General features: G+C 44.3%; 1 protein-coding gene across 1 annotated transcript; it reads left to right on the top strand.

Moving 5' to 3' along the window:
* The first annotated feature begins 1,750 nt into the window (after positions 1-1,750).
* Positions 1,751-13,723, top strand: LOC148518333 (heme-binding protein 2-like). Its single transcript, XM_088477574.1, has 4 exons — positions 1,751-1,948; positions 5,169-5,298; positions 9,717-9,888; positions 12,847-13,723. The coding sequence occupies exons 1-4, from the start codon at positions 1,823-1,825 to the stop codon at positions 13,019-13,021; spliced, it is 603 nt and encodes a 200-aa protein (XP_088333700.1). The 5' UTR covers positions 1,751-1,822; the 3' UTR covers positions 13,022-13,723.
* The last annotated feature ends 652 nt before the right edge of the window (positions 13,724-14,375 follow it).

The raw sequence follows: 14,375 nt of genomic DNA, 5'->3' as shown, positions 1-14,375 counted from the left end.
AATATTGCAGAGTTATGTATGCACACATCAGTGGATGACTCAAACTATGAACAGCCCAGTTACTAAACCAGTGGTGTTGGTTTACCGATAGCTAGCAGGTACAGTTGTACTAACTGTTACATGCACACTAGTGATGGAGCAGAGCTTGAGTGGAGTGGGGTTTCATATAGCACACCAGCCGATGAGTGTATGCTGCTTGCGGGTAGTTGTGCAGGATGCTGAAACAGCTTTATAGCAGGTAATAACTAGGTTTTCTATAGCAGCTAAGTAGAAATCTACTGTCTCCCACCATGTCAGTCTACATAGGAAAGACAAGACGGTTCCTGCACTTGCTTAGTAGTGACTTCGGTGGCCAACTTGATACATGGCATGAAGCCTCCCTGGAGGAACATGAAGACTGGAGACTGCACAGTAGTGCACTTCTCTTTAAATACACTGCACTCACTGCCTTCCTCCTAGCTCACTCATTGCCCTCACACAGTACACTGAGCCCTTCACAGCACACACAGTGAGCCCCTCACTGCCCCTTTACAGCACATACTGCTGCCTTTATTGCCCACCTCACAGCATCACATACTGCCCCCCTCACAGCACATGTTCCCCTTGCAGCACATACTGCCCACTTCACAGAACTCACTCCCCTCCAGCTCCAGCAAACTTACCTGCTTGCCCTGCCTTGGGTCTTGTTTCCCGGTCAATGACAGTGTTCTCCTGGTGGCTGTTCTGAGTGATGACGGCTGGGTGGCTCCTCTGCAGTGGCTCGCAGACTACGGAGAGGAGCACAGGGAGTAGGAGGGGCCTGCCGGAAGGGAACAACTTATTGGGGGAAAAAGTACATCCCCCTGGACTATGGGAGACACACAGTATAAAGAACTGCCCTCACTAGTAATATTGCATTGCTCCTGTCCATGATTATTTTCTATTAATTAACCTTTGATGTTTATATATCAACAGCGGACATACATCACCCATGTGAAATGGTAGTGTCTAGATGCCCTTTGCGGAGAGGACTCTGACGTCATCAGCTACTGTCCAACGGCATTCCCTACCATCCACGTGGACATAGAAGGGGAAGATAATCTTGTGGCGAGTGTAGCAAGCCACCGAGCCCAAAGTTTGCCGAGGGAACAACTTTCTTCTCGAGGTGGACTTTATGGGCATGGAACAGCACTTCCATCCTCACTGCACGTCACTTCCAGGTCCTTAGCAATGAGTCTCATGACTGATATCACAAGTACTATAGCTATTGTGGATTTTTATTACCTACAAAGTAACCTAAACTATTGAGTACTGACATAGTAAACCTTGCAGCCTGTAGACTTTAAATCAACAAAAATGTATCTGTTCAGAAGAGGAAATAATATACTTTGGAATTACATAAAAAAAAGCCCAGTGTAAATAGTTATTTGAATGTGAGTCTTCACAGGTAGATACAGAGGATAATTCCTAGTGATAAGCAGTTAGTCAATTCATAATGTTCTGGTTTTTAAACATCTGTTTATCTCATGTGAATTATTGAAAAAAAGTAAAGCTGAAAAAAAGTAAATTGTTATTCTTTGTAGCTAACATGATGTAATGTGAAAGAGACTAGTTGCCAGCCATCAGAATGAGAATACAAGCAGCAGGTTATAAAACACATAACGTCAGTCTGTGTACAGGGGAGGGGGCTGAGTGTTACTTAACTTTGTTTGGGAAAGTTATATAACTCCCCCCAAAAATCTCATCTCTCAGGGTCCTGACACACCCATAACTGTAACATATATATAACAGCCGCTGAACCGCAACTATACCCCACACACAACTGTGTATCCCGAGGGCAGACATGGAGGCCAGGAATCTGATACTGCTGAGCTTGCTCGCTGTGTTTGCGTACGCTGTAGTGGCTGAGGAATTGCCTGCATTTTGCAACTCAGATTGTCCAAAGTACGAGCTAGTGAAGCAATATGATGTAAGTGGGGAAAATGGGACTTTTCTACAGAGGTTGCAGTTTTAAGGGCAGTTAAAGCTTACAATAACTGGTGGCTTAATAGTATTTAGTAATATGCAATGCACCTTTATTTACCTATTTATATATATGCAGAATTTGTGTTTGTTATAAACATTTTGTGTTGGAGGGATCAAGCTATCAAGTTCCATCAAGTGTCCCTTATTATATGACTAATGTATGTGTAATGCTGAATGCAGATTCCTGATTATCAGGAATCTGCCCGTGCTCAGGACCCATTCTGTGGGTCCTACGTGATCGCACGTAGCCTCTGCTATGCCTCTGCTTGCTTGAAAGGCAGAGGCATTTAAGGGGCAGTATAAAGGACAGGAACGGGCGGCGTAACCAGAAAACGGGGGCGTGTTGGCCCCATTGTCTGGGAGTGGCAAGGCCAGGGTGTGACGTATTTTCCTGGCCTTGCAAGCAGGCCAGCCTGAGTAAGTTGAGGCTTACTCTGCTGGCCGGCGCCGTCCACCATTGCGACCAGCGGTCTCGGTTATCCCAGCCTGCAACCTCGGTCGCAGTGCTGGGATCGCAAATGCAGCAGGAGGTGTCACACATTTCCTGCTGCATTCGCATATTTGCAATGATGGAATTACAAAGCTGCACATATACCCCTAGGGGGTGTTTTGCACCCTGTGGGGGGAATTCAATTGTTTTTGCTGCCCACAACATTATTGCATGACTGAGGGCAGCTTTTCTGTTATTGCTGCCAACGGGCATAGTAGCATGATTTCTGCTCACACACTCCTCAGGTAGTGGGCAGAATTTGTCAAAAAGTCCTGGTTTTGGGCACCAAAAGAGCAGAGCAGCAAAAAAATCACTGGGAAAATGGCGGTGGGTATTTTCCCGATGACTCCCAGAAAAGATGGCCCCCAACAAAAAAGCCGCCGGCGCTATTTTTCCGGAGACCCCTGCATGCTGACAGAGAGGAGAGGGCCCAAATGGAGGCTGCACATGGGCCTCCTCCACTTTTAAAACGCCTCTGCTTTCACTGCATGACGCCATCTTTCTGTCACACATGTAGTTGGCACACGTAGGAGGGAGGACTCACTTGCCAGCATCAGTTAGGTTTGCTCTGGGTGCAGGATGTGTGGTCATCACTTAATTTCTACAAAAGCAGGTGAAAATTAACATTTTCACCTACTTTTGAAGAAATGAAGCATCAGGGCTGGGACCAGGCTCTAGTTCATGTAGGTGCACTAGCACTGCCCAGTCAGACTCAGCACTGCTAAGTGTCACTGCTTTGAAAGGAGCAGTGAAGATATTCGGGGAGACAGCTGATGAATTGCTCCAGCGCTTGCCGTGAATTAGAATGAATATGGTCCTTGGTGAGATGGTACTTTTTTTTTTTTGTAGCTTAACAGAAAAACTTTTGTAAAGATAATTTTAAAAATGGGCAGCATATTGGACCTCATTCAGAGTCGGTCGCCAGCGCCGATGCGCTCGTAACCGACTCGATGTTTAGTCCTGCGCACGTGCTGCGGCCGCACTTTGGAGCTCATTACCAAAGGGGCGGCTGTCGATGTTGATCGACAGTTCACCCTGCTTGGTAGGCGGGCCGGGGGGGTGGTTTGCAAAATGGAGGCGTTCCTTAACGAACGCCTACCATTTTGTGGGCGGCCGCACTGACATCATCAGTGATGTCAGTGGGGAGTTTCCTGCTCAAACAGAGCAGTAAGCTCCCTGGGGCTTTACGAGTGCCGAGACCCAACCTTAGGGTCTCGTCGTAAGCCCCGATGGTCGAGATGGTGATCACCATCGCGACCATCAACCTGGTCAGTCATTAAGCTGTGGGTGGTAACCCACAGCTTAACTAACGACCAGGAGGCCGCACTTCAATAATGAAGCGGCCGCCCTCATTCAGAACGAGCGCTTGCTTATTGCGACCGCCTCTGCATGAGGTCCATAATCTCTTCAGTTCAGAGCCAGATAGCCTGTGCTGGTCTTCATTATAACAGGGGGACCATGAGCGTCATATTGGAAATCTGCCAAAGGCAGGTCAACACAGGACAGGTTCCTCTATGGTAGTGGATCTCAACTCCAATCCTCAAGTACCCTCAGGCTTCATGTTTTCAGGATTTCTATCTGTTGAAACAGGTGATGCAATTAAAAATACATGAACTAATCTTTGCATAATGAAAGAAATTCTAACAACATTACATGTTAGGGAGACCTGAGGATTGGAGTTGAGAATCCCTGCTCTATGGGAAACGGATTGCGTGGCAAGGAAAACAATCTCCCCCCACACACACCAGGGGTTACCACCACTGCACCCAAAGGTGGGTAAATAAATACATTATTGTAAATTAAACATTTGTTGAATTTAACTTGTCCTTTTTCGCATGTTTATTAGAAATAAAATATCTTTTTATCCTTCATCTAGTGGGAAATTAAAACCTTTGCATTCTGTCTCGCCTTGTCCCCCATAGTGCGTACACACTTGGAGATTTCAACGATTTGTCATTCCGATGCGCTGGAATCGGGCAAAACGTTAAAAAAATCATCTAGTGTGTACGCACCCAAAAAAAAATATCCACACAAAAACTGAGCTAGGTAATGCTACTAGCCGGTGATGAAATATACAGAGAAAATCTGGCTTTTCTTTTACCGCCAGTCAATGACCTCATGACCAGTGTGGGAAACTCTTGGAGTAGCCCTCAGTGGTGTAACTAGGGTATTTGGAGCCAAGGGCAAGATGAAAAACGGAGGCCCCACCCCCGTATGTGCACGCCGAAAAAGTAGGCGTGGTCACATGCCGCAAGCAGCGTGGCCACTGACAAATGGGAGTGTGTCAACATGACACACCACCATTTCTTGTCACTCTGGGAACATTCCTTTCCATTCCATATGCACTTTAATGCCCCTAGTAGTAGTGCCTCTGTTGCAATGCCCACTGTAGTAGAGCCCCGGCTGACCCCCCCTGGTTACGCCACTGGTAGCCCTGAATTCTTATTTTCCTTTAACCCTTTAGACATTGGCAGATTAGCAAAAATCCTATCTCCAGAAAAAAAAAAAAAAGATGAGGCTTGTTAACTAGGCCCAATAGTCTGAATGGTTGATAAAGATTACAGGGTGAGTGCAGACTGGTGCACTATTGGAATATGATGCATTGCAGGACATACTGTACAAAATGGTGACCAACTACTGATCTATTCATTGTAATTTTATCTGTATCTTTCAGAATTTTGAACATCGTATTTATGAAGAAAGTCGCTGGGTAACCACCTCACTGGACCTGGATCTCTACGTGTTGGGAATGATAAAAAGTTTTAGGCACCTGTTTAAATATATCTCAGGAGAAAACTCTGAAGGTGTGATGTGTGCATTTCTAAATAACACTATATTATAGCTTATTTGCATAGCGCCACAATAGTACACAGTGCTGTACAGGAAAAGTTTGCCATTTCCTGCCCCATTGGAGCCTAGTCTTAATTCCCTAACACATACAGTGGGATCAATGTCAACCACTGTGCCACAGTGCTGTCCATACCATAAATTAATTGGTGAATTAAACATGCATGGTCGGATTAAGGCTTGTGGGGGCCCCCTCCAAGCCATATGGTTTCTCCCCAGTGCCCCTGTTTACTCACCACCTCTTGAATATTTACAGCTGTTACAGCCATGTGATCAGCATTCACATATAGCGCAGAGACGGCTCCCGAGTCCCCTCACCATGTGTCGCTGATGAGGGGACTCGGGAGCCACTCTGCGCTGTATAAAGCAGCACTGACTGTGCTGCGCATGCTGAACACTGAGTTGCGGCAGAACAGGTGCCACTGAGTACCTGTTCTCGGTAGGGTCACACCGACCCTGTGTCGGGGCACTGGGGTGACCCTCTTGCCCCCTTTAATCTGGCTCTGTAAACATGTATAGATAGAAAATACTATTGTTGACATTTCACATTACCAGCGTATACACACAGCACTAGGAAATCTATTGTCTTAGACTAGAGTGTGCAAATGCTGACATTCTAAAGTTAGTCACAATGCACAATTCAGAGAGCATGTGGAACTATATATCACTATACATGTATGCATCAGACACAAAGGTGGGACAATGAAGGTGAAACTTATTGACTCTAAAGAAAAAGTTGATAAACATGGTGAAAACAAGGCTTTCCACATACATATGTGAAACCCTCACTGCAGTCAGTTATTCTCATGTTCTTACCCCGACTAGCAGTGGATGTCATACTCCCAGCCGGTTCGTTCTTCCTTCATTTACAAATATAATTTTTATATTATGAACAATATACTTAAATGCTTCTTAGATATTGTGAACACCTAACATAAGTTACTCTAAACTAGCATAAACTTAATACAACCACTATCTTCAAACTAACTTCTCCATATATTAATTTGGTATTAAAATGATCTTGGTAAACAAAATAATGTCCAGATTCCTAATACTTCTAAAGGTGGGTGATCTGCAGATATATCTGTAGATGATGGTCGTTCATACACACTGAACGACCATCATCTATCCGTCAGCCGTGGGTCCCTTGGTCGGGAGTGGGTTCGCCCCCTTTCCCTGCGGCTGCCGCTGCGTGTGTCGGGCGGTCTGCAGACCAACCTTACACACTTGTCGACATATCTGCAGACATATCTGTCCATCGGCTGTGCAGCACAGCCAATACAATATGTCTGGTAACTACATACCATCTGTACACACTGGCCGACGGGCAGCACATATATTGGCCGATCAATTGATCGGTCAATATATTGGCCAGTGTGTACACAAAAAACACAGATGGTATAATTCCCCAAGTCCAACTGCATGTGAATTAGCAGCTCACCATTATAGCAGAGGCGCTTCCTATTGGAAACACTTTCTGATAATCACACGTCAGATGGGCAGTCCCAGGGGGAGGTGTCTCCTCCCCATGGGATTGCCAGTCCAGGCTGTCAGCAGTAAGAGCTTCTGTTTTTATCACAGCAACCTTATTCGGCTTCTTAGGGCTGCAGAGGATGCAACTCCTAGCCAATATCGTTTTCTGCGCATGCATATTTTTTTTTCTTGGCTTTTCTTTCCTCCTTTTTATGCGCATGTACATTTAATAAGTAGAGGACCGCTGCCCGCGCACAGCCGTTGCACAGGAGTTTTGGACTGCAGCCCGCCCCCATAGAAATAAGGTAGTAGCCGCCGCTGGTCATCCGTTTTACTACTGGCCGGGCAACAGGCCAATCAGGGAGTAGGGGTGGGGATTTGCGGATCATGTCGTGTGGTGGCGCTAAAGTCCCTGTGCCTGAACATAGAGGGGAAAAAAAAATCGCTTCCATCGATGGTAAAATAATTGGCAATTGATGATTAATTATCAATGGACGATGGCTATTCCTAGCTGTCGGTCACAGGCCTGCCCCGCCCCTGGCTTATGCAGAATCAGCAGCACCAGCGCCTCACATGCTGTCTCACTTCAGTGCATGCGCAAAAACACTGATAGTAACACCATCGATGGTACTACACAGAATAGTTACACACCATTGTTGGTCTGTGTCACTATCGATTGTAACAATCGATGGAGGCCACCCATGTGGGCATCCCGATTCACCAGTGAGTCTGTGGCTCTTGTTATTTGTATCTCGCCACCACCCGCCGCTGGCTCCTCCCACCTGGTTGGCCGGCGCGCTGGTCCAGTCACGTGGTTTTCCCTCCTAATGGACAGGGGCTGGTAATGATGCTGCTGCTTAGGGATGGGACATCGAAAGAAAACAATGGAAGTACCGATATTTTTAACATTGTATAAAAAACATTATATATAAACAATGGTTCCCTGGAACCGATATTAACCGATGTTTTTTTTTCTTTTATCTAACTCTGTACTTAAACATATAATAGACTGATAATCTTTTAAAATAATTCTTATACTGTGTCTATCTCCATGGAGGCAAACAGTTTATATATATATATATATATATATATATATATATATATATTTATATATTTATTTATTTTTATTTCCAGATAAAAACAACACTGGGAGTTGTCATAGATGCATAAAGGCTTGTATAGAAATAATGTCATTATTTCTATACAAGCGTTCTTACATCTATGACATCTCCCAGTGGCGTTTTTATGTTGGACTTTGTGTATGAGGACAGCGGCAAGCTGCTTTTTTATAACCAGACGGTAGTCCCGAGGATATTATATATATATATATATATATATATATATATATATATATATACAATACATATGAATGGTGCAAAAATTATAAGGATGTAAGCAGTTTTAGAAGTTAAACATGTTTTGTGGTAAATCAAACTTATTGAAGAAATATGACATGATGCATTAACTAATAAAACTTAAATGAAATAGCTCACTGTTGCTTACAAAGAAGAGCTGCAGCAGCCAGGCACCCCAGCAGCCAACCAGTGTTAACTGAGAACAGCACCAGTGACAGTGAGCCATGGGTGGGACTGTCCTATGTGCTGCAGCTGATTGGCTGATCAGAGTGTCTTTCACTCTACCAGCCACCACCACCCCCAGCAGCCGAGAGGGGGGGGGGTACCAATTACCTGGACCTGGTGCGCTGCAAAACTTTTATTTTATTTTTAACCTGAGAGGTCTTGGCCACACCCCCGTGATTGGGCCACGCCTCATTTTACCCAAGCTCGGCGCCGCACTTGGCGGGCCTGTGCACGCAGCAGCAGCAGTAGCCCAGTCATTGTGTTTTGTACTCTCTCCTTAATTTGTGATTGACTATAAAACAAGGAGAGAGCCAGCTGGCAGGCCAAAGCAGTGACAGCGCCACACAGTGTTACAAAAAAAATAAAATAAATTGTTAAAGCAGGGAAAAACATCGGGGGGAAAATCTAGCGATGGTAATGAAACATTGGATCCTAAACATTGCAGGGTTAAACATCGAACATTGGAACCAGCTGACCCATGTTTCCGATGAAACATCAAATGATTCCCATCCCTACATGCTGCTGCAGGGGGACTCTTGTGCGCGCTGGTTGTGCGGCTCTTACACGTGTGGGTGTCTGGCGTGCGGTACCCCCGCATCCTCTTTAGATGGGGTGGGGGCAGATGAACCGGCCACCGATGTGTATCCAGCAAAGGGGCAATTAAGTGCTGGTTTACCCCCCAGTCAGCAGCATGCTCCCTCATTAAGGCTGCCATTATTACAATATAAAAACTAACAAAATCTTATTTATGTTGGTCCCAGGATCACCCCAGGTGCCAACCTCATTACACATCTGAGATAACTACTAGTCTACCACTGACTGTACTGTGCCAACCTCATTAAATATTATATCCATTCATTTCAAACAGGTTAAACATTAAAGTTCCAGTTCTGTCTACTCATTGGTTGCTCCTCAGAAAATGAAATACGGGACGTTTACATAGCTTAGTTGGTTAGTTGTAGAAGTGTGTCTAGTGGTGGCATCTACATACAATACCCATCCCCATTGAGGAGAATCATTAGCTGTAGGTAACATTAAATACAGTCTATAGCTATTTCTATCTACAAAAACAGTCTTGTGGGTTTTTTTGTTTTTTTTTATAACAAGCTTTCCTGTCTAGTTTCTATGCCTTTGTGAAATCTTAGTAAATAATGGGACTTATGGGTCTCTAAAGTATTAAATAAAAAGCAAGAAATAAATAAGTCAGAGAGGAGAGTTTTGGAGACTGCAAATATAAGTTATGTATATTGTTCTATATCTTGTTATTGGGATTGTACTATGTATCAGAAATTCATGCTAATTACCTCTTTACATTTCTTTAGGACTAAAGATTAATATGACTGTGCCTGTGGTGACTCTTGTTCCATTAATACAACCAGCAGCTCCTAACGCTACAATGTCCTTCTTTGTGCCCCACGCATTGGAGAATCCCCCCGCACCATCAGACCCTGCAGTTTATCTTAAGAACTCCCCTTCAATATCTGTATATGTGAAGTAAGTTACTTCCTTAGAAAGGGAAATGACACAGGGCTGTATTTAAGGGGCAAATAAGACCGTTCATATCCAGTGGCAGTCTCCCAGAAATACTTTTCTGGGGCACATTGCTTATTAGTGCTTGCATTCATTTTAAACACATCATGATGAGTGGGATTGTATAGTATTAGGAAGAACCTGCTTACTGAACTTTGATAGATAGTAAGGCAATTTTGTTGTTCTTAATACTCTTTAAGAAACACTTATCGTAAGACCTAGGGAATGTGAATAATCTGTGCTATTGCACCCTGAGAAAATGAATGATCGATCATGGTGGCCATAATTTGTAGAGCTGGCAGCAATTCAGCATACAGTTACCCAACATCACCTTTTCCCACTACGTCTTTTTGCCAGCGTGGCTGTAGTCAAAAGATTCCTTACTATAACCTGTGGTGCTGGGAACTTCTATATGTTATTGTGAATCAAATCAATGCAATCCTTAGTGACATAGGGCTCTATTTACTACAATCCGCATATTGAATGCGGATTGTAGTGTGATATTACCGAGTGAATTCGCATTGCGAATTCAGGCAACATCACAGGGATTTACTATAAATCCCTTGCAGGGACAGAGCTTGCGATAAAGCTCTGTCCCTTCCGGATCCCATCCACACTCTAGTCGCGGTATTTTTGGAAAAAATACCACGACTAAGAGCCCGCGCATGCGCCGACCCACCGTCGCTGCTACCCCCCACGACGCTAAGCCCCGCCCCCCATGATCACGGACCCCCGCGACACCCCCCCCCGCGCGACCCCCCCTTCCCTTCATTACACTTACCTGCATCCTCCTGGCCTCCGGTGATCTTCTCCGGGCTTCCCGATCAGGTGATCTCCCATACTGCACTGGGACCTGATCACCTGATGACCGGGCCGCAGTGCACTATGGGAGACCAGCTGACCGGAGAGGAGCCATCACCGGAGGCCCGATCACCGGTCCCTGGATTCAGTAAAAAAAAAAATGTTTAAATTTTTTCTTTTTTTTTACAGCAATCAGCTTGCGGTCTGTTTAGACCACATAGCTGATTACTGGGACCGACTCCCGGCTCTGCTCTCCCCGTTAGAGCAGAGTGGGAGCCCGGTAACCGGGGGAGACCCTGGATAATGTCACCTCCAGGTGGCGTTATTATCACAGGGCTTCCCCCGATATTTTTTTACAATTTATTTTTAGTAACTCTGGTCGGATCACATTTCCCATTACAATTATGGGAAATGCGATCTGCTTTACTAAAAATAAGTGATACTAGGGGTTGGAGTAGAATTTTACTAATTCTACTCCAATTGCCCTGTAATAACTACAGGTGAGACTAAAATAATGTGAAAAGGGTGTGAAAACACCCTTTTTCACTTTATTTTAATAAAAATAATGTTAATAAATAGAGCCCATAAAGAGATAACATTAATTCGCTGCTGGCAGCTCTGTGGATTGTGCTTTACTGATGGACCGCAGTCTTCATTAGTGTATGTGTATCTATCAGGGCCGTAACTAGGGTAGTGCGATCAGTGCCATGGCACAGGGCACCGCAGGGCAAGGGGCGCTATTTGGGCCTGTCAATTTTATGTTTATCATCATTCTCACTTGAGGCTTCCTCTTATTTTATCCCCAGCATCTCCTGGCCTCCCCTATCTCTTCCCTGGCCCTTCCCCATGAGACCATGCCCCTTTTTTGGGTGCATTACATACTTGCCGACTATCAGCTCCAGCCTTCCGGGAGGGAGCTGATTGTCGGCTAACAGTGGGGGGCGGGGCTGGCCGTTGATGGCACATTGTGGGCGGAGCTGGGGCGGGGCCGCGCGATCGCGTCATTGTGGCCCCACCCCCTCTTCACAATGCCGTTATTTTCGGCATTGTGAAGCAGGTGGCGGGGCCACGATGACGCGATTCAGCGTGAATCGTGTCACCGCCCCCCTGCTGTGGGGGTTTCTAGTTTTTTCTGGGGGAAGGTCGGGAGGGTCGCAGGCTTCCTGGAGGTTTGCCTGCCTTTCCGGGGGGCCAAATCGGGAGGGTAGGCAAGCCTGGTGCATTATGCCCCTATTTGAAAAATAGGGGGGGCACCTGTGCTCTTTCTGGCACAGGGCACCAAAAATTATAGTTACGGCTCTGGTATCTATATATGTATTGCTTGTGTGTGTGTATATGTATACCAAAGTAATGCAGGTACGCACACTAAGACAATACTTCTATATCTGTACTCACCTTTTGAATAAACCTGAGGTTGGCAGTGCACATTGTGATCAAACTGTGGATGTCCATCTACCTATTTCAGATCGGAACCTACACTAACAATTTTTAATTATAATGTGGTACTTACCATACAATTCCAATTTGGTTTATCTGATCCTTTCAGTGGAAACTGAAAGGTTCAGATAAGCGAATTTGGATTGTTATTGAAGTACACAAATTTATTGTAATTTTAGTTTAAAAATAAATTTCTTTAAAAAATGACTACACGATTAGCCCTTTCCCCCACTGCATATAACACTAAACCGACATACAAACATACATACGTGGGAAACACAGTTGCCACCGATACTTCTCTGTCCCTGCTGTGACGTGCGTACATGACACGTGCCATTGGTTACTGGCCAGGAGAGTGTGTGTTGTACGTTAGGTGAGATGTCAGAAGTTTGTGCACCCACTTAGTGCAGCAGCTGAAGACCCAGAGGGAAAATAAGACGGACAGAAACAGGGATCTATCACATTCATCCATTCTAGTATGCAAAGCAGAAATCCTTTATAAAACAAACGCCAAGTTATAGTTAGTACTGCATGTTAATGAAGTTGTCCTAATCATATTTGCAGGATTTGCACTGTTTAAAATGCTATTAATATCTACACTATTTTGTGAAAAGAATATGCTGTAAATATAAGTATATTAGCCTCTGTCATTTCCTGATACCCCTGATCTTCCATTGTTTGCAGAACCTTCGGAGGCTATGCCTTTGACTATTCATATAACAAGAAAGCTAAAGCCCTAGCAGAAGAACTGAGGACCCTAGGGCTCCAGTTTGATGATTCCTTCTATGTACGTGCTGGCTATGATACACCTTTTAAATTCTTCGACCGCCACAATGAAGTGTGGATCTTGGCCAAATAAACACATTTCAGCACTTGTGGTTTATTCATCCAAATAAATCCTCATTTGACTTATCCCCCATTTAATCTCTGCATCCATGTCTTGTATGTAGTGCATGAAGATTTCTCTATGTAATTGTCACTGTATAAACATTTGTAATGCACTTTTTTTTTAAATACATTTTTTTTATTGAAACACCATGAAGTCAACATATACATAATGTACTTGATGCAAAGACAACTGATCAATGGATAAAATGAACAGTTACAATACTTTTCATTATAAGCTTGAGTCCATTTATACAATTTGTGTATAATAGAAGAGAAAATATATAGATACACACATCTTTTCCAGTAAAACAAATAGGCCTCCCTTTAGATCAGAAGGTTACTAAATATAAAGCAAACATAGCTTTTATACACTTTTCTGTCAGTTTAAAGATTTATATATCAATTTAATCATCTATGTTTGAGAGGAGAGCGGCCGCAGGTACAGAACGCCAAAGGGGGAGGTACACGGGGAGACAGAGAAAGGAGAAATCTAAGTGGACAGCACAGATCCCTAAACATCTAACCTAATTGGAGGATCCTCCAAAATTGTTCGTTGACAATACCATTGAGTAAATTTAAATGATTCATGAATTTGTAATGCACTGTTTATTGTAACTCATTTTTTTTAGCCATAATGAAATAAAGTACAAGTCTATTATAGAACCTGACTTTATCATTCTGCTGTGCTGGCTTGTTTTCTGGCTTTGAGCTTCCAAATCCCCCACACCCCTCCCCTCTCCCCATCCCATGCCTTCCATACACAGATTCCACTCCATACCCAGGGGTAGGTTTAATCTTAATAACCTGACTTGATGTTCTTAAATCACACTAATGCCTATCTGGTCAGAAAGGGAGCAATCACAGTTGTATATTGTGAGGGGTTTAAAACTATATTTGGGGATGAGGTGATGTCATATGTGGGGCAGCCCTCCGTCTTCCTGCTCAGGGCCATACCCTGGGCGATCCTACCAGAGTCACTGCTCAATGTGCAAGTCTGAGGGGGTGGCATTGCTGCCTGTTACTGGGGGGGGGGTTGAGGTATATTTGGTGTGCAGAGTCTTTGGTGTATACTGGTGCCTGCGTGACTTTGGTGGTAATATAAAAGCGCCAATGTGGTATGGGTTGGGTGGGTGGGTGTGATAGTGGGTTTATGTAGTGGTGACGGGGAGCTGGATTGTCCTGCTACAACATTGCCCATTCTGGTGGCAACAGTTATGTTAAACTGTGTTAATGAAGGTGTTGTAGATGATAAGACTTCACAGCTTGTGGTTGAGGACAATAAATGGCATGCCTGCTGATACTAAACTCGATCATTACCGGAGAAT

This window comes from Taudactylus pleione, unplaced genomic scaffold (assembly GCF_031769625.1).
Source record: "Taudactylus pleione unplaced genomic scaffold, aTauple2 ptg000201l, whole genome shotgun sequence".
Lineage (NCBI taxonomy): Eukaryota > Metazoa > Chordata > Amphibia > Anura > Myobatrachidae > Taudactylus > Taudactylus pleione.
This window is presented reverse-complemented; position numbering and strand designations above follow the sequence as displayed.